General features: G+C 44.0%; 1 protein-coding gene across 1 annotated transcript; it reads right to left on the bottom strand.

Annotated features, from left to right (window-relative positions):
- Positions 1–1,710: 1,710 nt before the first annotated feature.
- On the bottom strand, positions 1,711–3,482 carry CC1H1orf68 (chromosome C1 C1orf68 homolog). Its single transcript, XM_030328252.2, has 2 exons — positions 3,446–3,482; positions 1,711–2,657 (listed from the first exon to the last, which is right to left on the bottom strand). The coding sequence occupies exon 2, from the start codon at positions 2,634–2,636 to the stop codon at positions 1,896–1,898; it is 741 nt and encodes a 246-aa protein (XP_030184112.1). The 5' UTR covers positions 2,637–2,657; positions 3,446–3,482; the 3' UTR covers positions 1,711–1,895.
- Positions 3,483–27,613: the final 24,131 nt, after the last annotated feature.

Here is a 27,613-nt window from a genome sequence, read left to right as displayed (position 1 = left end):
TCAGTGTAGGCATCCTTAGAAAAGAGTGTGGAATTAGAAGTTAAAAAGTAACTTAATTTTTATCTATAAATGTCGTGCAGCTGACCCGTGAACAACATGGGTTTGAACTTCATAGGTCCCATTATATGTGGATTTTTTTCAATAAATACAATATAATAAATGTATTTTCTCTATCTTATGATGTTCTTTTTTTAATTTTTTTTTTCAAAGTCTATTTATTTTTGGGACAGAGAGAGACAGAGCATGAACGGGGGAGGGGCAGAGAGAGAGGGAGACACAGAATCGGAAACAGGCTCCAGGCTCTGAGCCATCAGCCCAGAGCCTGACGCGGGGCTCGAACTCCCGGACCGCGAGATCGTGACCTGGCTGAAGTCGGACGCTTAACCGACTGCGCCACCCAGGCGCCCCCGATGTTCTTAATAACACTTTCGTTTCTCTAGCTGACTTTATTATGAGACTACAAGATAGAATACACATAATATACAAAATATGTGTTAATTGACTGTTTATGTTATCAGTAAGGCTTCTGGTCAACAGAAGGCTACTAGTAGTTAGCTTTCTGGGGAGTCAAAAGTGTGGAATTTTGATGGTGTGGGGGATCAAGGCCCCTAACCCCTGCATGGTTCAGGCATCAAATGTACTATTCAAAACTATACATAAGCTCATTCTACTTACCTTATTGTTAATTAATAAATACAAAGCATTGCATTCCCACGTTCATTGCTGAAGGAGCAGCTCAGGGACCTCCAACACTGCAGGAGCCACTCAGTGCTGTAAGAGGAGACCACTGGGCTCAGTGACTGGGCTGCAGTGGGTTTGGCTGAGGGATGGGTTATGATTTGGGAGACCATGGGTGACTTAGATGTTCAAAGGCAGCACAGTTGTCCAGATGACTTTATGCCAGTGGTCCAGAGCAACCCAACAGAGGTTGCTTAGAAACAAACCCAAGGTCCCCAGCTCTTGTTGGAATGTTCATTTACATACTCACCAAACATGCTGCCTCTTCTGCTCATGCACCAGGACTTGTGAAGCTGCTTTGAACAGCACTAACCCCCTACCTATTTTTTAATGTGTGGGTTTATGATCTCTAGTTATAAAAGTTTACTCCAACCCCCCAGAGTCAACAAAGTAATGGAAGAAGTGCTCATGAGGAAGGGTGTCTGGACCGAGACCCAGATGCTTATGCCAAAAGGCTCTCCTTCCTCTTGACAACGTCTCCCTCACTACCAGGGGTGTTTCCCAGGCCAACATGGCCTCAGGGGAGTCCTCACCCTTTCCCTCAGATCTTGACCCTGTGGCTGCAGGAGGGCAAGCACATCAGATAAGAAAATGGAATCCATAGAGCCACTCGCACAGAAGCAGGGGCATCATCATGAGGCTCCTGAGCAGATCTGATTTCACAGGCTTTCAACATCCAGAAAACTGAACCCTGAGTTTACATATAGCAATCATGCTGCCATAAGGGCCTCAGCATGGCCAGATCCTCTCCTCAACAGAGGGCAGGAAAGAGGCACCCCCCAACCCCCAAATCTCCAGCTAACTTGCACAGGGAAGTTTATTAGCAGAATTCTAGAATACTCAGGATCCCAGGCTGGGATTGCAGCAGCTTGGTAGGCTTGTTCATATCTGTACAGACCTTTCCCTTTGTTGAGAAGCAAGAGGAAGACTTTCTGATAGAAAAGCATAAATATGGACCAAATACACAGGATGTCAGTGTGAATTGCATTCAGAGCTTTATTCTTGCCAAAGTTTGGGGGTGCGCTAACTCTGGCAGGCTGCCTTGATAGAGAAGCACAGCGCACGGTGAAGCAGTGAGATTCTACATCACCAGGAATACAGGGAGGGGGCCAGAGGCTGGTGAAGGTTCCAGAAGGTAGAGCAGGGCCATTCTGTATTTAACAGCAGCAGTCATCCTCATGATCACAGCATGCAGGACCTCGGGACCTCATAGGGATAATTCCCAAACAGCAGCACCCAGAACCATAGCACCCGGAGCTACAGCACCCGGAGCCACAGCACCCGGAGCTACAGCACCCAGAATCTTCACAGCAGCCAGATGATCCTGAGTTGCAGTCCTGGGGCCGTTGGATCCAGCGTCTCAGGGGACTCACCCCGAAGGTCCGGGGAGCCAGACAGCAGTAGCTGGTGGAACTGGGAGCAGAGGATGGGTCAGGGGTGCAGCACGACATGGCCAAGCCACTTGTGGGAGCCTGAACGTAGTAGGTCTGGCCAGAAGAAGGGCCCTGTACATAGCACGTCTGGGTCTGACAGGGGGCTGGGCACTTCACATAGGTTGTCTGGCACGGAGCTGGGCACTTCACATATGTCTGGCACAGAGCTGGGCACTTCACGTAGGTTGTCTGACACGGAGTTGGGCACTTCACATATGTCTGGCAAGGAGCTGCATATTTCACATAAGTTTGAGTCTGGCATGGCACTTGGTATTTCACATAGGTTTGGGTTGGGCAAGGAGTTACACGTTTCACATAGGTTTGAGTCTGGCATTTCATGCAGGTTTGAGTCTGGGATGGAGCTGGGCCTTTCACAGAGGTACCTTTAGTACTCTGCACAGCTCCTAATCCTGAGCCTTTCACGCAAGATGGGGGGAACTGTGGCTGCTTCTGCTGGTCACACATCTTCCTGTGGCTTTGCAAAATCTGAAAAGAAAGGTCTCATCAGAACTAGAAAGGTTCCCAGGGAAATCCACAGCATCCCCTTTGAATAGAAGGGTTTGTAAGTGGAAGCCAAAAAGGCTTCTCAAAAAGAGAAGGTCACAAGCACCCAGACCTAACACACGCTGGACTGAGAGCCAAGCATCTTGTTTAGCTTTTTGCCTGTGCCTGGCTGTGTGCCTCAGTTTCCACAGTGGAAAATGAAGAGGTGGGAGGAGTGATGTATGTTTCTACCCAATTCTCCAAGCCCCCTCTCTTACTCACTTTGGTGACTGCATTATAGATTCTCCTTGGGTAATTCTTGCCCGGGTGATTTTCCCTTACCACCAGTTCTCTCAAGACTGGCTTCCCTATTCCCTCCTGCCAGGCCAGGCAGCCCCAGGAAAGGCAAATTCTTATCAGTGGCCCCTGAGCCAGTGTGAGTCTCAAGCTGAGCCCCGCAGAGCCTGATGAGGCCGGAGTTTGAGCGAGTTTCCACCATTTGCTCTTCGAGTGAGCCGGACTACCACTTCACCCCATAAAAGGACCCAGGAGAAAAACACATGACTACACACAGAGGGAGAGAGGATGGCATTTCTCTGGAGAATACCTTTCACGCAGGACCCACCACTCAGCTTAGCTGCCTCTCCCCATCACACTCCAGCCTCCAGCTCCCACCAGCTCTGCCCCAGCTCCTTCAGTGGTGGCCCTCATGACAAGTCCTGACCACCCTCATCCTACCCCAGAGCCATCTCTCCTTCCTGCTGTGTCCCTAATCCCAGGCACAGACTTACCCTCTTCGCTGACAGGAGCAAGACAGGAAGAAGCCAGGGATCTAAGGAGTTGGCTGTTGGAGAGGCCTTTTATAGGGTGGCAATGAGGCAATTTAATGGCATCTAAATGAAGCAGGAGAGATCACGAGGACCAGGACTGGCATGGCATTAGTGAGATTCTTCCCCAGTATGCCTGGCTCTTCACTCAGAGGCAGGGCATGTGTCTGCTTGACACTGAATTTTCCAGAACATGAGATAAATGATTCCTGTGGCCTTCTTCATGAAACAAGTCAGTCTTCTTTTCCTAGAAGTTATGAGAGATGAGATACCTGTGAGATCTGTGCCTACGAAGCCATTTCTAGGTCACTTGAGTCTTTAAGGACTCGTCCAAGATGCTGTCAGCTTCTCAGTGTTTCATACACTGTGCCCAAAGCTACACTGCTTCTTCCCAGCCAAAACAGTGTGTTCTTTCCAAGGGCCTCCATGGTGAATCCTGCTGGTTTGGGTTGCTGAGCCTGGTGGTCTTTGCCTCCATATGGCAGCAGCCCCCCCCCCCCCCCCCCGCCTCCCCACCCAAGAACTCCAGGTTAATTCCATGGACTGGCAGGTTATTCTAAGTTTATTTGGGAAACTGGGTAGGAACTTAATGATCTCAGACCTCAGGTTCTATATCTGGGATGTCTCTCCTCAGCTTCTCATGCCCTTATGACCCCCAATCCTCAGCTTGTGCCTCATGGCCTCCCCATCCTCACCTTCCTGGACCTCACTACCAAGCCTAGATCCCCAAGAACCCAGTACAGTGGGAATTCTAGCCAAATGAACACTGTGTGATAACAATAATAGAGGAATCTAACATTTAACTGAATGTTCCTTATGTGCCAAACAGTTCCTGAAAGATTAAGGAAGTTATCCATTGTCACAAAGCAATTAGGTAAGAAGCTCAAATTCACACGCAGGCAGTTTGCTTTCATAGGCCATGGTCTTTATCACTATAACATGTTGCCTTTTATTTCTGGATGTAGCACTGTCCCTGAATATCTGCCTCCTTCCCTTTCTTCAATGTAGTAAATACAGCAAGAGACACGGGAATAATATGCATTAAGCGCATCCTGTTAGGTAGGCTATGTTAGCCATATTTTGACAATGAAACTGAGACCCAGAGGCCTATTTCACCAAGGTTGTCCCATTGATAGGCAATGGAGTATCATTTAAACCCAAGTCTGTCTAGTTTCAGAGCCCATGCTCTTCCCACTGAACCATGTCAGGTTGCCCAATGCAGAAAGGTATCTTGATCCTGAGCCAAGTCCTGGTTGCAAACTGCCACTCCCTCATATCAGCCAATGTAGGCCCCACCATGGGCCCACTGCCTCTAAGGGAATAGCTGCATCTGCATTTTTCCATAATGGATCTCAATTTACCCAGGACCCATAAGCCTTAAGGCTCCCCAGTTTCCTAAACAAAGAAAACAAACCCCCATTAGTCCACAGACACTTCCTTGATGCAAGCCAAATCTTGCAGGGTCTGCTCCTGAACAATTTGGAGGAAGCAAGGGGGAGATTCAGCCCCAGGCTTGGAAAGTTTCCTGCTTCCCCACATTGGGTGGGCCTGTAGCACTCCATAGATTAGTATGTGAAGCCCACCAGTCCCTGTCCTGAAGGGGATCAGGGAAGAGGGGAAGGAAGTGGTTTAAGGCTGCTCCATTGCCTGTCCTCCTCTGTCCCACCTCAGCTGACACCCAGGCCTGATGTTTTATGATGGAAATGGGACAAGGATTATCTTTTATTGAAGCTGTACATGTCACAGAGGGTAGCTCATCACATTTAGTCTCCATAAGACTGTGTTAAATAAAGAGCCAAACTTGCCCAAGCTCACATAGCAAGAAGTGGTAGACCCATAATTTTGAACCCAGGTTTATTCCACTTTTTTTTCTGCCACATGTTGTTTTTAGCATTGAAATACATGAAGTTTTAGGAACCATACCTTTTAGCCAACAGACATGGTCATTAAGAAGCCCTCTATATCAGATGTAGGATGGGACAGCCCCTCTCTACAGGGAAGAAAATGCCCTAGAAGGCCAACCACTTTAGGGCATGTCAACAACAGAAACTGTTCAAGGCACAAATAACTCAGCCCTAGTTCTGATTCTGCCATTGACGCACAGTGTGGCTCCACTGTGCCTTGCTATCTCTAGGCAGTTAATGTTAATGAAGTTATAGTTAATAAAGCCCCTCTTAGCTATGATATTCTATGATTATAGGAGCTTGTTCTACAAAGGAAATGTGTTCATATCCTAACTGCATCTGCAGTTATTCCCACTAGACTATAATTTCTGTGCATTGGTAACTGTGGACGCGCTCATTGTATATCACCTGGCTCTAGCACAGTACCTGGGAACACTAACTGGACCAATGGATGAATGACTGAGTGAATGAGGATGCTTTACAGTACAGCCTAAACCAACCTCCTTCCTCCATGCATCAAATGCCCATCCTGCTATTAGCTACTCTGTGCACGTCATGATATCTCTCAGCTCTGATTGGCTCACTTCCTCTCCATGGGGTCAGGCTGTCAGTAATGGGTTTGACATCTTCAGTCAGCACGAACATCTCTGATGAGGATACTGTTTCCATGTGCCACCAAAACAGTTGTGTGGGTTGTGCCCCACACATTTTATAGGCTGGAAAGGCAAGGTGTGGAGAAGTCAGATGACAGGTACAAGTGCCAGGATGAGTCACAGGGTTATCCTCAGAAGGCACCACTTATCTCTTTGGACATAAGCCCATAGAAGCAGAGACCTGTGGATTCGTGCAATAATAGTCTGATAGACTCACAGGGTAATAGGTAGAGAGAATCATGAATTCACAGAATAACAGGATCACAAATTCAGAATCATGGCATCTCTGAGGTGGAGGGGACTAAACATGTCATGGAGTCTGGCTCCTGCCATAACACAAGGCAATATCTGAGTCTTAATATCTGAGGCTTAATGGGCTGCTCTCCTTAAGAAAACCTTCGGTCTTTAAAAGCTCTCTGCTGTCCACTGGTTAGTTCATTTCCAGACTTACTATCTGGATAGTCAGAAACTGTATACTAGATGATCTTAAGGTCCTTTATAGCACCAGCATCAAGGAATCCTGACATGAATTACATGTTTGAAGTTGTACCCATAAGTGCATGAACCAAATCAAGATTTCAACTCAGTGGTAACCCAGCTCTGACCAGTAAATTGGAGGGGCAAGTACCCAATTTGACATGTTGCTCCTTGAAGACAGGCCATGGGCCTCCTCACATCCTGGGTGTTTTCCTTGATCAGGGACTGCAGGAACTCAAGGGCAAAATCTGGGCCCCTCTTTTTTTGTGTGGAAGAGAAGTAAGAGGAAGTGAGAAGCCACAGAAATAGGAGATGGAGGGCACAAGAATTGTGCAAGAGAAATCTCACTTCTGTGTCTGAGAAGACAATACAGAGGTCCCCTCCCTTAGATCCCATGTCCCTGTACCTCTCTGCTCCAGGCTCAACTCTGAGACTTTTGCCAGAGATCCCCTGAACCATTATTCCAGTGACAATATGAGATTCCTTCTATATTATCAGGAGATTGTATCATAGAACCACAGAATGGAGGACTGGCAAGCGTAGGGCCATTACAGGCATAGAAACTGGCCCCTATATTGGGACTGAAGCCCACAGAGAAGGGAAGAAATTTGGTCAAGGCTACACATCCAAGTAGGAGCAGACTTTAGACAGCAATTTCTGAATTCCATCCAGGATACATTCCCTTACAACACATGGCCACTGAGTAGGCTTTTTAGGGAACACCCTCACCTGACCTCATCCTTGCCTCCTTCCCTATCCCCCAACCCCACCACAACCACCACAAGAGGATCCAGTGAAAGTCCTCAAAGGAACATCCTTTATGGAGCAGAGACTGTTTTCATGTATGTAGAGGAGGGTCACACAGGATTCCCACTGTGTGCACATGTGGGTCATTGAAATTTGAGAACCGAGCCCCACCTGGATCAAAGCCTGGGTTATGTCTGGGTCAGAAACACAGGGCAAGACAGCACCAGAACCCTCTTGATTACAGAGGCCAGGGAACACTGGTGCCCGTATATCCCTCTTTCTCCTAGAATGACCCACTGGGGTTGGTTTCCTTGAACTTCTGTCAGCCTTTCCCTTATTTTATTCTCTTATAACACACAAAAGGTAACCAGTCTCTTGGGTTTATCTACCACTTTGTAGAGCTGTTTAAGTTCAGAGTTTAAGGACCATCCCTTGAAATTTTTAGTAGAAATGGCCTCATCTTTGCATTTTAGGATACAAGGAAGTTCTCTGCTTCCTTAATACATTACTGCAAATATAATCCACTGAATCATATTCCCTATTGGAGCCCCCCCTACCTCAACCACTCCATCCATCCTTCCAGTGAAAATAGCATGTTTTGTCCTTTATCCCAATCCCCCACCCCCACCCTAAGACCAACACACAAAGGACCAACTTCATTCCTACAAACTTATGCCAGAGAGTACACGGTTCTCCTCACAGCCTGGTTACATAATCTTAGGCAATCTACTGAACTTTTCTGGATCTCAGCTTCTTCATCTGTAAAACTGAGATACCAATAGTCAGATCATGCAACTCTTCTGCTAAATGCATTCTAATGACTTCTCACTCTGTTCAAGGTCAAAGCCTAAGTCTTTACAATCACTGTCAAAGGGATACACAGACTGGACCCATGACCCCCCACCCTTACTTTCTAACTTCATGTCCCACACTGTCCCCTACTCAATCCCTTGATACAATGGTCTCCTTGCAGTTCATCTGATGTTACAGGGACCTCCTGCTTCAGGGAACTTTGTTCTTTTTTTTCTTTCCCCAAAATGTTCTCCCAGCCACCCATGTGGCTAACTTGCTCACTTCCTTCAGTCTTTGTCCAGTTATGACCTTGGGAAGGCCGTTGCTAGTGACCCTGTTTAAAAGCATAACCATCACCTACCTGGCAGACCCTATCCCTCTTCCAAGCTTTGTTTTTCCCCATAGAGTTTGCAACCATTTAACACATGACATATTTTAAGTATGTACATATTTTCCATTTTCTCACATTAGATTGTAAACTCTATCAGGTATCTTCACCCCTTTGGTTCACTGCTCTATCCACAGTGCTTTTCTCAAGCACTTGGTGCCCTCAAAATATACCTGTTGGATGAGCAAATAACATATTTTTCCTTATTCATTTTGTTTGTCATCTGTTTCTTTATTAGAATAAATTGAGGGAGAAAATTTTATGTTTTGTTCACATCTATATTCTTAGATCTTAAAACTATTCTTGGAACATAGTAGGTACCTTATATATATTTTTTGAATAAATACTCTAGACAAATATTAACATGAAATAAATCATGTGTCTAACATATGAGCAAGTATTAATTGAATGTGGGTTAGTTTTGCTAGGATTGATGTCCATTATCCCACATCAACTATATGGAATACTCACAATTGCATTCAATCCTGGGCAAAAAAAGCCTAAAAGCAGATAGGCAGGGTAAGAAATAGGAGCTTTCTTCTAATTCAGATGAATTGCATCCCAAAAAGTCTGAGATCTCATCACCGCAGTCCCTGGTCATTTCTACCACTGTCTTCTACCCTTTTCTCAGACCAGGATTAGAATGAAGTTCTACCCTTCTCCTCCTCACACTCCATTCTAGAGACATGAAGCTCCTTGTTACATAGCCCTGCTGATTTGAGGCTCCCTGAAAACAAAATACTTTTGTTTCCAGGGCCCTCCTGAGCAAACACAGCTATTTGGCAAGTCACAGGATGACAGGTAGGAGTCTGGCACTGCTGCCATGGCTTTGATGCTTCCATATCTCTGGGTAACCCCAGGTGCCCTTCTTACTTCTTTAGCCCCTCCAATACTCTTATAACAAGCTCTCTGCATTAAACTCCTCTCTATTTCAAATAGCCATAGTAGTCTCTGTTCTCATGACTGGACACTGACATCCTGAAACTTTTATAATATAAATTACACAGTGCAATCTTCTCCAGGGAGAAGGGAAGAGGCATTTAAAAAATGAGGGAAATAGATATGCAATCTCAAATGGTGGTGAATACAAGAACAATAACAAATCAGGCTTATTTCAAAAAGGGTTTCTCAAAAAGCTTAAGGGAGCCATATTGATGCCCACCTCAGCTCTTCATTGTTTCCTCTCAGTGAATTCATTTGAGTTCTCCACATGACTACAAGGCTAGGATGGGTCTGCAATATCTAATCTATCATATACAAGGCTTCTGAGAGAGAGCCCAAATCAGCAGAGCTCAGAAACAAGGAGCTTCCTATCTCTAGGGCAGCATATGGAAAAGAGAAGGAAAGAACTTCATTCCAATCCTGATGCTGGGGTCTCTATAAATAGTCTTCTAAAAACTAAAATTTAAAAAAAAAACTGAAAAATTAAAAAGTCTGGGTTTTAATCATACTTTATTTAACCAAACTTCTGTATGTTCACAACACAGCATAAAGAGAGCACTTTCAAAGATGATCAGCAAGCTTTCTCCATCAGTTCCCAACTGGAGCTGGGACTATTCTGTTATCTCAATTCTCTTAAAAACAGTGAGCAAGTAGGAGAGAGAGAGAGAGACAGAGAGAGACAGAGAGAGACAGAGAGAGACGGAGAGAGATTGTCCTTAGGAGGTATGCATGAAGCAACAATTACATTTTTTACTTAATAGGATCTTCTGTCCAAATCACTTGAGTAGCATGGCTATTTTTCATCACCAATGTTTTTCCAGCTTTATTGAGATATAATTGACATGTAACATTGTATAAATTTAACATCCATAATTGCCATCTCTTTTTTTGTGCCAAGAACATTTAAGATCTACTCTTGTCAACTTTCAAGTGTAGAGTACAGTAAGTACTGTTATCTATAATCACTATGTGGTACATCAGATCCCCAGAATTTATCATCTTCTAACCAGAAGTTTGTACTCTTTGACCCACATCTCCTCATTTGCCCTACTCCCTCCTAATCTTTTTTTAAGTTAGATTCCTCTGGGAATTCTAGTCCATCCTAACTTACTGACTTCACATGAATACTGCAGAAGTTTAGATTTTCTTGAAGATAAACATACATTAAATATCAATTCATTAAAGTTTAATTGGTTGGTTTTTTCTAGTCTAGTAAAAACGGTAAGTCTGTCTTTCTAGCCAGGGAGGACAAGGATTTAGGTAAGAAAAAGAAAAAAAATGGAATAAAAACCACCAATAAAATTGGGACTTGAAGGTAAATTTACAGTTGCAAAGCACATGCTTTAGGATATTTTTCAACAACTTGAGTAAAATTGATATTCACATGAGGCCAAAAAGAGCGCAAACCCAAAGCATAAAGTTGATGGCTTCTGAGCAGCAAATCATCAGCAAATCCCAGGTGGGTAAGACAAGAGAGAAAAGGGGACAAAAACACCAAGCTGCAGTAGGTCTTTTGTCTTTTAATGCTTGCAACGCTGTTCCTCAGTGTTCCTTTTGATTAAGGTCAGCAGCAGCCCCCAGAGCAGCAGTCAGATCCTTCAGCCTGTTGGCTGCTGCCACTGCTACAGCATTCAGAGCTCTGGTGTCTGTGGCGGTGGGACCTGCGTTGCCTGTGGTGGCTCAGACAGCAGCCACCACCCCCAGAGCTACAGCAGTCTCCGCCCCCAGAGCTGGAGCCACAGCCGGAAGAGACTGGGGGGCACTTGGGTGGACATTTAGGGGGACATTTAGGGGTGGGACACTTTTGCAGGCATTTGGGAGGGGGTTGGCACTGCTGCTGGTTCTGCTGACAGGACATCTTGGTGGGATTTCAGCCAACCTGAATGAGAAAACAGAAACATACCCAGAATTAACCTTCAGAGCCATTAAATTTCTCCCTCTTTTGAAGGGGTTGGGGAAGGATATCTAAAATATGTGCACATCTTCGTTATCCATTCATCAGTCAATGGACACTTGGGCTGCGGTATAGAGAGAGAGAGAGAGAGAGAGAGAGACTATCACTCAGCCATAAAAAGCATGAAATCTTGACATTTCCAACAACATGGATGGAGCTAGAGAGTATAAACCTAAGTGAAATAAGTCAGTGATAAAAAGACGAATGGGCGCCTGGGTGGCTCAGTCGGTTGAGCGTCTGACTTCTGCTCAGGTCATGATCTCGCAGTTCGTGAGTTCGAGCCCCGCGTCAGGCTCTGTGCCGACAGCTGGGAGCCTGGAGCCTGTTTTGGATTCTGTGTCTCCCTCTCTCTCTGACCCTCCCCCATTCATGCTCTGTCTCTCTCTGTCTCAAAAAATAAATAAACATTTAAAAAATTAAAAAAAAGACAAATACCCTATGATTTCATTCACATGTGGAATTTAAGAAATAGAATGAGGAAAAAAAAGGGGGGTGGGAATAAAGAGAGAGGCAAACCAAGAAAAAGACTCTTAGCTATAGAAAACAAACTGATGTTACCAGACGGGAGAGGGGTGGGGGGGATGGGTGAAATAGGTGATGGGGATTAAAAGTGCACTTGTTGTGATGAGCATCGGGTGATGTATGGAAGTATTGAATCACTATATTGTACACCTGAAATTAATATAACACTATGCTAACTGGAATTTAAATAAAAACTTTATTTTTTTCTTTTTTTTTTTTTTTTAATTTTTTTTTCAACGTTTATTTATTTTTGGGACAGAGAGAGACAGAGCATGAACGGGGGAGGGGCAGAGACAGAGGGAGACACAGAATCGGAAACAGGCTCCAGGCTCTGAGCCATCAGCCCAGAGCCTGACGCGGGGCTCGAACTCAGGGACCGCGAGATCGTGACCTGGCTGAAGTCGGACGCTTAACCGACTGCGCCACCCAGGCGCCCCTTAAATAAAAACTTTAAAAAAAGATCTAAGTGTATGTAAACTTAGGTGTTGAAGCATATGGTAATAGCTCTGTTAACTCATTGAACCTATACTAAGTTTAGTGTGTATTTCAAGTAACATCTTCATTCATGAAGATATAAGTGTTTGTAAACTTATGTGTAGCAGCCTGTGTGAATAGACTTACTAACCTCATTGAAACTACTACTTTACTTTTTTAGAGTGGTCTACAGTTCTTGATTCTTTTTTTTTAATTTTTTTAATGTTTATTTATTTTTTAGAGAGGGAGAAAAAGAGAGAGAGAGAGAGAGAGTGTGTGTGTGTAAGCAGGGGAGGGGCAGAGAGAAGGAGACACAGAATTTGAAGCAGCATCCAGGCTCCAAGCTGTCAGCACAGAGCCCGACGCAGGGTTCAAACTAACGAGGTGTGAGATCATGACCTGAGCCAAAGTTGGACACTTAACCAACTGAGTCACCCAGGCGCCCCCACAGTTCTTGATTCTTAAGTGATTAAGAACAGCAGCTGAATTCATACATCAAGCAATATCCAAATGCTAGAATGAAATACTAGAATGGATATCTCATGTCCTTTCAAAGAATATTGAGTCCATATATATTGAGATATATATATGTCATAGATGTGTGTGTATGTGTCTGTGTCTGTGTGTATGTATATATGTGTACACACACACACACACACAGTATAAACTGGGGATCTGCACAGTCAGGGAAAAGCTTCCTTCAGAGCAATGGGCTCAGTGTTAGCAGGCCACTCACTGAAAGACTGTATAGTTCTTGGTCATATATCATCTCTGTCTCTGACCACATATATCACCTCCCCCTCTGACCACTAGCCCTCCTAAGTGGTTCCTGCTTGGTCCAGAGCATCAGTCCTGATTTTCTGTCCATGCCCACTGTTCTGTTCCACTCCACACTCCAGTCTGCCCCTCTCCCAGAATGGCATTCCACCTCCATCTCCACACTGCCCAGTGCCCCCCTGGGTCTCATAGAAACACTCACCCTGGTCTCAGACAACCGCAATCATGTCCCTGAGGAAGCTGAGCAGATGAGGTGCCAGCAGCAGGGACACCTTTTATATGGGCTCCAGGGCTGGGCTTCAGGTGAGCCATGCTTCTGGAAGGAGAAGGACGTGGCTCTTGCACAAGCAAAGCATGTGCAGGTTCTTCCTGACATTCCATAGCCCATTGGTTCTTTCCACACTGAGCTAGAAGTGGGAACTCCCAACCTCAGGCAGCCTCAGGCAGGGCTTTGGGGGAACAAATATATATGTGGCATTCTGTAAATCATACTCTTCCCCTTGGCTCTGGTTCAGGTTTGTGGAGACCAAATTGCTGCTAGATAGAGGATGCTAGCACCGTGGTCTTTAAAATTCCTTTTCTAAGGAGGTTATGAATGCCTGTCTTTCCAACCTCTGTCTTAAACTCACCCTTGTCTATCTTTAAGAAATATCCCTTTGGTCTAGATCCACCTCCACATTGGGATCCAGTAGCTTCTATGCAAGGTTTACCAGGTGCCATGAGGCTTTTCTTCCCAACAGTTTCAGTAATGTTTGGTCTAGTGTCCCAGTCCAGTAGTGGGCTGGACAGCCAATGTGTGCATCCCTTCCCAACTCTGCATTCAGTGCTCTCAGTTTGGTAGCTTGAAATCTGCCATGGTGGAAATATTTGCATCTTTGAAATTGGCACCAATTCACATTCCTTTTTTTCCCCAGAAATCCCACTACTTAAACATTTACCAAGATACCACTTCCCAGGGCTCAATCCACTCCCCTGGAGTAAACATTGCTCTTTTCGTTGGGTCAAGTCCATGAATCTGTGTGTGGGAATAAAGCCTTCAATCAAGGCACCAAAAATCTTTTACAGAGCTGCTTCTCTAAGAATCCTTCAGATTGGATCTTGGAGGTTAGCATATTTGTACTTGTACTTGGGTCAGCCTAGGGAGGTGGAGATATAAAATGGTTTTATGTATGGGCACGTCTTGATTCTTGTTGAGAGTTGTGTCATGACTCTGCTCTGTCCCATGGAGTCCCCCCATGGAGACAACAATGAGAAGTCTGGTAGCCCTGTCTATGTTTCCACTAAGTTATAACCCTTCTCAGAAAGTCTCCCTCCCTCCTCTCCTTTCCTCCGATCTCTCTCTCTCTCTTTCCCTCCCTCTTTCTCCTCCAATATGTCTCTCTCTTTCTCTTGTTCACATACATGGACACACACACACACACACACACACACTCACTCACACACACAGAGACATGGGCACACATGCACCATGGTAACCATTAAGGAAACGCATGAGTTTTCTTAACATACAAGAAAATTAGGATACAGAAAGAGTTCTTCCCATTATTAGAAAAACAAACTAAAAAACGACACAAAAACATAACCCTTTCTTCTATCTCAGACCACAGACACCTAAGATGAGAAAATTTAGTGTTGAATGTTCCCAATTATGGAAAGTTCCTCTTTTTTTTTTTTTTAATTTTTTTTTTCAACGTTTATTTATTTTTGGGACAGAGAGAGACAGAGCATGAACGGGGGAGGGGCAGAGAGAGAGGGAGACACAGAATCGGAAACAGGCTCCAGGCTCTGAGCCATCTGCCCAGAGCCTGACGCGGGGCTTGAACTCACGGACCGTGAGATCGTGACCTGGCTGAAGTCGGACGCTTAACCGACTGCGCCACCCAGGCGCCCCAGGAAAGTTCCTCTTGATAGCCAACTCTTTCCATGTATTTTCATAAGATACATTTGTTTATGTACAAATAAACGAAATACCTCTCACAAAGTACCTTCTCACAAAGTACCTCTAGAAACATCTATCATGAAAAATAGGTGCCTGATGATGACAAAGTTGATACTAGTGTTTTGATGAATGTGATACCAAGGACAAAGATGATTCAGTTCCAAGCTTGCATTCCTTCCCTGCAAGGACCAGGAACTAACTGCCTTTGTGTAACTTGGGCAACAAACTCAGAATGCATGTGCTGGGTAGGGTGGGAAAGAGTTTCCTGGCAAGCATCACTCTAGGAATGGCTTTCTGTCACTCAATGTTACATTACTCTCTGGCATACAGTACAGTGATTTACCATGTCTATACGTTATACTATGCTCACCACTAGTGTAGTCACTGTCTGTCACTATACAACATTATTACACTATTATTGACTATATTCCCTATGCCGTACTTTTCACCCATGTGACTTATTTATTTCATGACTAAAAGTGTGTACCTTTAACCTTTAGTATTCACTAATGTCTGCACAAGTAAGCATCATAAGCAAAGTGACTAATAAGCAGAAAAAAATAATAGGAAGGCTCAAGAATGTGACCACTTGCAAGAGTGTGACCACCATGTTTGTTTCAGAGGTTCAAGATCTTGGGAAAGATGCAGAATCAAGAGGCAGAATCTCAGGGGTGCCTGGGTGGCTCAGTCAGTTAGGCACTGGACTTCAGCTGAGGTCATGATCTCATGGTTCATGGGTTCGAGCCACTCATCAGGCTCTGTGCTGACAGCTCAGAGCCTGAAGCCTGCTTCAGATTCTGTGTCTCCCTCTCTCTCTGCTCCTCCCCTGTTCAAGCTCTGTATCTCTCTCAAAAATAAATAAGCTTAAAAATTTTTTTGAAAAAAAAAAAAAAAAAAAAGAGGCAGAGTCTCCTAACAGGATGGACTTAGGGGCAGCAGTGAGATCTCTAAGACTTATGTTGATGTTTTTGATGGACCAGATGAGGAAGATAAGGTTGAAAAGGTAAAATGTAGGCACAGGCCCTAACTAACTTGTAACCCAATAATTTTTAAGTAATTTTGTTCCCTTTATCCGTAGCAGGGAGCCATAGTTCCAAGTGTGGGAGCAGAGTCCAATTTCTGGCCTTACTACCACCTTCACTTGTGACTTTGCAACAGTGACGTCACCTCTCCACACCTCAGTTTCTTCAGCTGTCCTCCTTACAAACTCAAAGAATCAGTCTTCCAAAGACCTCAAATGTTATTCAGAAAAGTATGTACATAACTGTCTCAACAAATTCTAAAAAATACTTAATAAAATTCAATATTAGATCTCAATAAAAAAGATCTTAGAAAATTCTGAGAAATAGGATTATCTGTGAGATGATGAACACAATTTGTTTCACATAAGCAAAAATCATAATGTGCCAATTACCATTATAAATTAGTTTTTTGCTGAAATTTTAACAAATTAAATAGTATAGAAACATGTATATGATATATATGTAAAAGAAAGAATGACACAAAACTATCATCAAAGTAAAATAAAATAATTGATCTGAATATTGTTAGAATTAGTAAGAAAATTCTGTCAATTGGCCACATGCTATAAATAGGCAAACCCTGGGTTCAGTCTATGAGCTCAAGTTGCCCTTTATGTAAAGCCACTAACCATGAAATATTTAAATCACCTGAATAAAAATTATTCAGGACTCATATGAATGAACCTAGAAAGTCACTTACAAAAGAGTTGAATTATGAAGAATCATGCCTTTCTCTTCTAAGGGAAGAGCAATTTATATAATTAATAAAATAACCAATCAAATTTGTAGCATTTGTTAGAGACACAAATGACTACATTATGTAACTTAATGAATTTCAAAATCACATGTGAGCAATAAGAAAATATAAGAGCTTATGGGGTGCCTGGGTGGCGCAGTCGGTTAAAGCGTCCGACTTCAGCCAGGTCACGATCTCGCGGTCCGTGAGTTCGAGCCCCGCGTCGGGCTCTGGGCTGATGGCTCAGAGCCTGGAGCCTGTTTCCGATTCTGTGTCTCCCTCTCTCTCTGCCCCTCCCCTGTTCATGCTCTGTCTCTCTCTGTCCCAAAAATAAATTAAAAAAAAAAAAAAAACATTGAAAAAAAATTTAAAAAAAGAAAATATAAGAGCTTAGAGATAAACTGGTAATAGTTATTTAAAAATTCACAAAATAGAGGGGCGCCTGAGTGGCTCACTCAGTTGAGCGGCTGACTTCAGCTCCAGTCATAATCTCATTCGTGGGTGAGCCCTGCTTTGGGCTCCCGCTGTCATCTCAGAGCCTGCTTCAGATCCTCTCTCTCTGTCCCTCCCCCACTTGCACGTGCTCGCTGGCTCTTTCTCTCTTTCTGTCTCTCTCAAAAATCAACAAACATCGGGGTGCCTGGGTGGCTCAGTCAGGTAAGCATCTGGCTTTGGCTCAGGTCATGATATCGCGGTTTGTGAGTTCGAGCCCTGCATCCAGCTCTGTCCTGACAGCTCAGAGCCTAGCGCCTGCTTTGGATTCTGTGTCTCCCTCTCTCTCTGCTCCTCCCCTGTTCATGCTCTGTGTCTCTTTTTCTCTCAAAAATAAATTTAAAAAATGAATAAACATGTTTTTTTTAATTCACAAAATAGAGAATTCAAAGAAACAATAAATATTTGGAAAAACGTTGACTCTCCCAAATAAAGAAATACAAATGAAAACAATAAAATATAATTTTATACCCATCATTGATTATTTTAAAGAGATACTCTCCAATTCTATGTTACAGCCATTAAAACCACCCTCTTACATAGTTCTGTTACAAAATCTTTATAATGAATTCTAAATTGGGACATTGAATCTTAGAAAATATTCTAAAATTCAAACAAAACTTCAGAATTTTAAGATGTTAAGCTTTGTGTTATTTACAATCATAAACACACAAACCATCTCTAGAACAAGGGTAGAAAAATAAAATGTTGATTAAATAAGAAGTGGTCATGATATAGGAGGTGATATCTTGAAGACTCTGCTACTGTGTCTGGGTCTACCCACTCCTGGTCTGAACCCTCTGCCCCAACAGATGCATCCCTGCTTTTGCTGCCATCATCTGAAGTAGCTCTGACTTGAAGATTGAATGGATCTCGCATTTGCTTCACATGGCAATGGAAGAGGTACACAAAATTAAAGATCTCATTATAACAGTTTCTGAGGATCCCAGCTCTGAGAAGGGGCTTCAATAAAATGGAATAAAACACAACTCTGATCATACAATTTGAACTTTATTGTTGAATAAGGTTAAAAGATCAGGAGCAAGTCTGGTTCCGTACTAAGCTTTGGGGATTATAAATCCACTGAGAATTCCAGCTGGAAAACCTCTTTAGTCTACATAAAGCATGATGAACCCAGGAGGTAGAGGGTAAAAAGATCAACAAAGAGAAAAAAGCATCTGGCCTGGGAAGGCCCAGGAATATCTGGCTTTTCCTTCTTTGCTCTTCAGTGGTCCCCAAGGTCGCTAGTCAGCAGCAACCCACAGAGCCCTGGCAGCAGCTGGAGCCTCCAAGGATTCACATTCATAGTGCTGGCTCTGAAGGAAGAGACAGGGCCTGTAGTGACCCAGACAGCTACTGCCACCCCCAGATATGAAGCCACTGCAGGAAGAGACTGGAGGGTGACATGAGGCTGGGCACTGGGGTGAGGGACGCTTTGGAGGGGTTGGTATTGCTGCTGGCTCTGTTGGCAGGACATCAATAGAGCAGAAGTCCAATACAGCTGAGAAAGAATACAAAATATTTTCATGTGCACTAAGCTAATCTAAGTAGTGTTACACCCCACTTTTACATCTTTTCACCTAGAAATGAGTTAACCTTAGAAAACATTTAAGAAGTCATCCTGCAATTTCAATAAGTTTTATGTTGATCTATGCACTAAAGACAATGTTCTTTCATTCCACTTCCCAGATGAATTCTGTGTCTGGAGGGAATTAAGAAGAGAGAGTGGCACCAGCCTTTCCAGACTTCCATGAGGACCCTGTACCTGGGTAGAAAAGGGCACTCTTCAGAGACGCGCCTTTAGGAAGTGAGTCCCAGAGCAAAGCTGACATAGACTTAAGTACAGCTACTCTTCCCCATCCAGGAAAAGTGCCAGTTCCAGATGAGGCTCCTGACAAGTGTCATCAAGAAACATGGCATTTCTCGGAGCGCCTGTGTGGCTCAGTAGTTAAGTGTCCAACTTTGGCTCAGGTCCTGATCTCACCGTTTATGAGTCCAAGCCCCATGTCGGGCCCCATGCTGACAGCTCAGGAGCCTGAAGCCTGCTTCGGATTCTGTGTCTCCCTCTCTCTCTGCCCCTTCCCCACTCATGCTCTCTCTCTCTCTCAAAACTAAACAAATACTTAAAAATTAAAAAAAAGAAACATTGCACTTCTATATTCCTATGTTAAAAAGTTGATTCTATTTTAGATACAAATAAAACAAATTCATTTCATATGTTTCCTCAAATATCACCTTCTCATGGCTGTATGATGGCTCCACCCATTCCTCCTCTGAAAACTCACCAGTTATGTCTCCATCCCTGCCCAAAATCTACCCAGGGCTTCCAAAAACATTCACCCTGGGCAGTGTTGTTTGCAGGTATCAGGACAGTGGGCAGGTATCAGGACATCTTTTATAGGAGAGCCAGACGTAGGCTCTGAGGTGAGCTATGGCCCTGGGTGAGGCAGATGGCAGCATCACACAACTGCTCTGTGTGCTGGGTTATCCCTGACATTCACCTGCTCCTTGCTCTGTCTCCTAAAGTCCTCCATCCAGCTGCCCTAAGACTATGGTCTCCAGTTGCCCAAAGCTAGAGTCAGGGTTCCTGACTGGGCATTTCTCAAGATAGAATCCCAATGACTGAGCCTTGGGACCATGTTCTGTTTGCTCAGGTCACCATAATCTTATATCTAGTATCACAAGGCATGGTATGTGACTGGCAGTTCTGATCTGGGTCATCTGAAAACATAAAGCAGATGTATAGTTGTTCAAGGACAAAGTATTATATAATAAGAAGACAGAGCCATGGCTGCCAGTGGGTTATTGTAAATTAAGGCTCAAAACTATCATAATATAATTGGAAATGATATATATGTATTGGCTGATGTGGAGAACAAAGACTAAAGAAATGTAGGAAAAATTAAATTTCTTTACAACTTGCAGCCCATTTATAAATATTTGGGGCAAACAGAGTGACCATCCTCAAGGAACTTACAACTATCTTATTGTTAAGGCTTTGCTAAAGGCAAAAAGCAAACTTAGCTTGACATTAGCCAGACCTCCAGGATCCTCTAAGTCTTTAACATATGAAAATCCTTTGGGAAAATTCCGTTATCTCTACCCCCACAAGTTATTTTTTGACAGTCATCCTTCAAACATATGCTCCCCCATATATATATATATATATATATATATATATATATATACACACACACACACACACACACACACATATCTGAAGGGTCTCATGACTAAGGTTTTGCTGTACAGTAGTAAATGACCTTATCTTAACAGCACTAGCCCCTCAAGGCCGTGGAACCCTTGTGTCCAAATTCCTTAGAGACTTATGCTATCCCTAAACCCCACAACTAAAAAGTATATAATCAATTTCTCCTCACAGTTACAGTGCAGTCCTTTCTGAGCACAGATCCTGTCCCCATGCTTTAATAAAACCACCTTTTTGGACCAAGATGTCTCAAGAATTCTTTCTTCACTGCTCCTGAAGTGAACTTACGTTACATCACATCACTGGGTAAACAGTAAAACTCAGTTATTGAGTTGAGGGGTCCTCAACCATGAAAATATTGCAGTAGATGTTCTCAGTGTTACAGAACCAGGCTGAAACGCTGGCGGAAAAAACCAAGTGGCACTTGGAGATCTTGGTGGATTGGAGATTTATTTAACACCAGCGCGCTCAGAGGAGACTGTTTCTCAAAGGTCTGAGCCCAGAATGCAAGTGCAGAGGGTAATTTATAGCCAACAGCCTCCATATCTGTGGGGGTTTTTGTGTGCACAGCAAACAAAGGAAGAAGAAACTGGAGGAGGGGTCTCTAAGCTAGAGACCAGAGTTTGTTTTGGTCCAATCAGCCATCTTTGGTGTACTTTATCCACTTCTCCAACATTCCCCCCTTTGATGCCTTTAAAAAAAAAAACTTTTAGTAGGCATCACCTTTCAGTTTTACAGGTTGGTACTTTCAGAAGGCTAAGATATGTGCAGTAGTTTGGCAAGCAACAGCGTTTTCAATAAAACATACCATGGCATTCAGTATACAGGGGTCAATGGATACAAGTAAAATTATGGAGAGGAGGGCCCCACCAGGGCAGGAAGCCAGGATGCCCAATCTGTGAGATCCCATCCTTTCCACTGATTGATACTTTCCTGTTGTCTATGTTGAATTTTTTCCTTGAGTTCCTTAACCTTAGTTGTAACTATTCCTGACTGGTTTACAAAATAACAACATTCCTCCCCCAGAAAGATGCAATTCCCTCCTTTTTCTGAAGTGAGGAAGTCGAGGGCTCGCCTATTTTGGAGGGTCACTGCCACCAGAGAGTTTATTTGGCTTTGTAAGGTTACCAGAGAATCTGCCACCTGTTCCATGTCTTCATTTAGCTCTTGAGATAGTCTATGGTATAGTCCAATGGATGAATCTATGCCCCCTATTCCGGTTCCTATTCCTGTCACTATCAGAACAGGTATCAGGACTGCCCATTTAGCCTGGGACTTGGGGCTAAAGGCTGTTAGGTGCTGATCTTCAGTGTATACTGATATCTCTGGGGTTAGGAAGACAGAATAACATATCTGAGTCCAGTTGGCCTCTAAGCATCGGTAGTCTGAATTAGAACATAGATACAACACCCCAGGGGTTGAACATAGGGTTGTATTACTCTTTAAGGTTATATTTCTTCCGTATAGAGAGGTACTGTTCATCACCACTGCTGTGGTGACTGCGGCGGCAGTGACCACAGTGGCAGTGGCGGCACCGACTGTGGTGGTGACTGTGGCAATAGCTACTGTGGCAGTGGCGACCACTGTGGTGGCAACTGTGGCAGAAATGGCTGTGGTGGCAGTGACTGCAGTGGCAACTGTGGCGCCGGCTGCAGCACAGACCGCGGTGGCAACTGTGGTGCCGACTGTGGTCTTGGTGGCCGGAGAGATGGGGGAGGAGTTTCAAGCTCAGGGGCAGTGGGGAGGGAGCTTGGTGAGTCATAAGGAGGTGGAAAGACAATATCTTCCTATCCATCTCCTTTAAATATTAGAGGAGTGGTGCGTTGCTTCTTTGGCTTCCTGGGTGAGCCTCCGGATAAAGTGGCTAAAACCTTTGCCTGGCTCTGTTTGCTAACAATGAATCGCACCCAAGGCGGGGGGATTTTGGACAATTTCAGGCCGGGAGTCAATGTATGGAAATTGATCAGAGTGGCCTGGGTTCCCTGTGACTATTAGCCAAACCTGCTGCACTATTTGAGCATCTAATGTCCCTTCTGGGGGCCATCTTACATTGAATATGGGCCATTCTAGTTCACAAAAGGTCCTTAACTTCTTGAGTGTCATTTTCACCACATAATCTCCTGAAAATCCCTTTTTAAAAATTTTGAGCATGACCTCTAAAATCATAGGCTTACACTGTTTTGATCCCATTATTAATTTCTTTCTCCTGTTTGGTGTCACAAAGACAGACAAAGGGACGGTATCCCCTCAGATGAGAGGACCAATCAGATACTCTTCTGGTTGTGTTCCCAAGGGAAACTTCAGGTGAGGTTTGGCCATAAGGGACTCAGCTTTGTGACATGCGATCAGAATCTGATCCGATACTGCCCTAGACCTTATACGCTCACCACAACACAGGAGAGCCCATTCAGACTCCATAGACTTTTGGGGACCTTAAGAGTGACTGTCCGGGGAGCCACAAACTTGAAATCGACTGGCAAGCCTGGCTGAGTAGCACATTCACACACACACACACACACACACACACACACACACATGAGTCTATTACATTCCCTCCCACAAAATTCTCTACCTGTGAGACCTGTTAAGGCCTCCAGGAATTGATCAGGTCCCCCTTCCACCCTTTTGGGTGGGCCTGACTTCTTTGGGGCCTGGCCTTACCGGTTCCAACATCGGGTCCAGGTCCTCACCTACCAGGTCTCTTTGAGTCTGTGCAGGAACAATGGAGCGGGGCCAGCCAGAGGCAACTGAGAAGGAGATGGCTGAAATTCAGGCAGGGCATGCCTTCTCCCTTGCCATCGCTCACTCGTCACTGCCTCGCTGTTTTCCCAAACCGGTGGCAACAATGGGCCAGCGCAGTTGGGTTTCCCGGTCAGAGAACCAAGTGTGATATGGAACCAGGCTGGAATGCTGGCGGAAAAACCAAGTGGCACTCTGAGATCTTGGTGGATTGGAGATTTATTTTACACAGCAGGCTCAGAGGAGACTGTTTCTCCAAAGGTCTGAGCCCAGAATGCAAGTGAGGAGGGTAATTTATAGCTGACAGCCTCCGTATCTGTGGCAGTTTTCATGCGCACAGCAAACAAAAGAAGAAGAACCCGGAGGAGGGGGTCTCTAAGCTAGAGACCAGAGTTTGTTTTAGCCCTGTTGGCCATCTTTGGCGTACTTTATTTACTTCTCCAACACCAGAAAACAAGAAAGGCTAAAGGCAGTTAAATTTAGACCCCGGAGACTTTTGGGGTAGGTCCTCTGCAGGTTTATCTCCCTTCATCCCCTGTCCTTCCTCCCCCTCTGCTCATTATTTTCAGCCAGATTCTCTGAATGGTGTTCCTTCCCTCTGAGAGGAGGTTCAGGACCTCCCTCCTGCATCAGTGGCCAGTGTGTGTGTTTGGGGGTTGGGGGTAGCTCCACACTGTCACAGTTTTCCCTTATCCATAAGGCTAGGTCGGGGTGGCTGTCTCCAGAGAGACCCTTATCATGCCCAAATGCCACAGTGAATCAGCCTTTTATAATTGCTTTCTGAGAACCCCAGCCTGGGTGCCTCACCTACTCTTCCCCCTCAGATTTGCCTCAGAGCACTTGGCCTTTGCTGTTGTTAGAGCCCTTGGAAGTGACATACTGGGTACCAACGTATGAATTTTCATGTTGAAAGTCACTCTTACGACTCTTCCAAGTATACTGGATCACAGCTGGTGAGACTGTAGTTCTGTTTCCAGATACTCTGGGATTCAACTACCTTTTCTAGAAGACCATACTCCAAAAGGGAAAAAAAATGTCAGATAATAATGATTAGGTGACCAGACCTTGAAACAAGACTGCTTGGGTTGGAGTCCCTACCATGCAACAGCTGGGTGACCTTGAGCTACTTACTTAACTAGTTTCCTACCTTCCTCAGTTTCTACCTTGCTTTTCTTTGCATGCAGACTATTCATTTTCATTTGGAGTTGATTTATGTATTTTGAGAAAGAGAGAAAGAGAGAGAGTGAGTGTTATGCCCAGAATTCACGATCCCCAAAGACCACCATGGAGCTGAGTCCAATGCAAAAGCAAAGAGCCTTTATTCGAGCTAGCTCGAGCTCAATCCCCTACCTGCACTGACGCAGCGGTGAGATGCCAGAGAGAGCCAGCGAGTTTCAAAAGCACAAAGGTTTTATAGGGGTCTAGGGGCAGTTGGTGAGGTAATGGCTGTGGCCTTAGCCGATTGGCTGGAGAAGGGTCGTGGCCTCAGACGATTGGCTGGGGAAGGGTCGTGGCCTCAGCCGATTGGCTGGGAAAGGGTTGGAGTCCCGTTATGCAGGTTGCCAGGCGTGTTTTGATCAGGAAGTTTGAATGGGTGAGCAGGAGGTTACTCAAGGGGAGGAGGTTTGGGGTTTCTGAGGTTTTCCCAGAAAGGGGGTCATGTCGGGGACATAGTCACTCAAGATGGAAGACACAGAAAACGATGGAATCAGCCGGCATAGGTCCGCTCTTTCATGAGCACAGAGGAGGGGCAGAGTGAGAGAATCTTAAGCAGGTTCCAGGCTGATAGCTAGAACTTGGGGAACTGTGAGATCATGACCTGAGCTGAAATCAAGGGATGGACAGATGCTTAACTGAGCTACCCAGGCTTCCCTGAAGGTTATTCATTTTATGTTGATTTCACAACCTGCTGTTTTGCTCTTTTTGTTTTTTGGTAGCAGTACCATTGACTTCTAAGGGTATTCTGGCTATATCATTACTTCATTTGCAAATAGAGTTAATCTTACCTTATTCTTTCAAATTCTAATGTCTCTAATTGTTTTCTCTTGTATAATTTCATTGGCTAATATCTTAAATACAATGTTGAAAGTCATTGGAGATAGTGAGCATATTTTTTTTCTGAATCTAATGTAGGAATTTCTAGATTTTCCCCAGTTCCATTCTGGATTTTGGCCTGAATTATATGTATTTAAGGCATGATTTTTTTTTAGCTTACAAGTGTAAGTGTCTTTTAGTTTTCTTATTTTCTTTTTTTTTAAATTTTTTTTTAACGTTTATTTATTTTTGAGACAGAGAGAGACAGAGCATGAACGGAGGAGGGGCAGAGAGAGAGGGAGACACAGAATCCGAAGCAGGCTCCAGGCTCTGAGCCATCAGCCCAGAGCCCGACGCGGGGCTTGAACTCACAGACCACGAGTTCATGACCTGAGTTGAAGTCAGACGCTTAACCGACTGAGTCACCCAGGCGCCCCTAGTTTTCTTATTTTCTAAATATTCACTGATTTATTTCATTGTAGTCAGAAAACAGTATCTGTATTCTTTATAATACGGGATTTTCTAAAGATGATCTTCTCAGACTTACAACAGTCTTTTTTGCATGAAAGCTTTGTGGACATTTGAAGATTAGCTGCATTCTCAACTGTCAGGTCAAGTGTTCAGTACATTTATTAGATCTGCCTTATTGAGTGTAAGTTTAGATTCTTTCTATCTTTCTTTAGTGGGTGCTCTTTATTCCTCATGTACCCTGTAATTTCTGTCCTATACAAGTTTCTGTATAGTAATTGGTGTATATAGTTATAATATTTTCAATGTTAATAATTTCCCTTAGCAAAACAAAATGTCTTTAAAACACTTTGAAACTGGAATTTTACATCATCAAATAGATTGATGAGGGAGTAGAAGAAAAGCTGAGGACAAAGCACAAGCTACAACACGTCCACCCCCAAGGGATGTGTGTGACATTCCTCAGGCTCTCCTGGCTGTCCAAGGACAAAGGAAAGGGGGAAACAAATGGTTAACTGATAGAGATCACAGTCGTGCAGGACAGAAGTCTCCATCAGTTCACATATATCTTAGTGATGAGGTTTTGGAGTGGTGGTGGTCCATAGCTGACAGCCAAGGAAAAAAATCTTGAGACGTTTATTTGTGCAAAAAGGTGATTTCATTAAAGTACAGCAACAGGACCCGTGGGCAGAAAGAGCTGCACTAGGGTTGTGAAGAAAGACTGGTTATATACTATGGAGTTGGGAGAGGTAAAGCCAGAAGGGAGGCCTCCAGAGGGACTTTGATGTGCTAAAGAGGACTCCTAAGATACCTGAGGCCTTGCTATGGTCAAGCTAAGGTTGATTTCCCTCTAATAAGGTATTAACAGTATGACAGTAGGGGGTTCCTGGAGAAATGTTGCTTCAAGTATCTGTCAATGGGCTGCAGGTTATAAAGAAATTTAATTTTACCTGCCATTTCCTTCTTGTCTTTGTTCCCCACATCACTATGGAGGGGAGGGTGATATTAGGGGCTCCAGGAAACTGACTCTGTAGATTTCTGGAGATTAAGCTTCTGATAAGATTGCCTTTTTCTTGTCATTTACTAAGATATTTGTAAACTGATGGAGTCCCATGTCCTGTATGACTGTGATCTCTATCAGTTAACCATTTGTTTTCTTTCCTTTCCTTTGTCCTTGGGCAGCCAGGAGTGCCTGAGGAATATCACACACATCCCACATGGGGGAGGGGGTGCTAGCTTGTATTTTGTCCTCAGCTTGCCTTATTCTCCCTCATCAGTAAGTATAGTTAAATTTCCTTATAACCTGCAGCCCACTGACAAATACTTGCAAATAGAGTATAACATTTCTCTAGGAACCCCCTCCTCACAGTCCTAATGTTAATACCTTACTAGAAGAAAAACTACCTTAGCTTGACAATAGCAGGCCTCAGGTATTTTAGGAGTTGTCGTTAGCACATCAAAGTCCCTCTGGAGACCTCTCTTTTGTCTATAACTCCGAAGTATATAACCAGTCTTTCTTCACAACCCCAGCACAGCTCTTCCTGCCCATGGATCCTGTCCCCATGCTTTAAAAAAATCACCTTTTTGCACCAAAAACGTCTCAAGAATTTTTTTTCTTGGCTGTCAGCTTAGGACCCTTACCACCACTCCAAAATCCCATCAAGATGACAACTGTTACTTTCTTACTGTTTACATTTACCTCATGTACATCCTTCTGGCCCTTTATTTTCCACTTTCTGAATTACTTGGTTTTAGATGCATTTCTTGAATACAGCAAAGAGCTGAATTTTTCTTTTTGAGCCAATATAAATTAAAATTTTTTTTTTCCAGGCGAATTTGCTTGCATGTATTCTTACAAAATGGT

Source organism: Lynx canadensis, chromosome C1 (assembly GCF_007474595.2).
Source record: "Lynx canadensis isolate LIC74 chromosome C1, mLynCan4.pri.v2, whole genome shotgun sequence".
NCBI classification, from domain to species: domain Eukaryota; kingdom Metazoa; phylum Chordata; class Mammalia; order Carnivora; family Felidae; genus Lynx; species Lynx canadensis.
The sequence above is the reverse complement of the archived record's forward strand: the minus strand, read 5'-3'. Positions and strand labels throughout refer to the sequence as shown.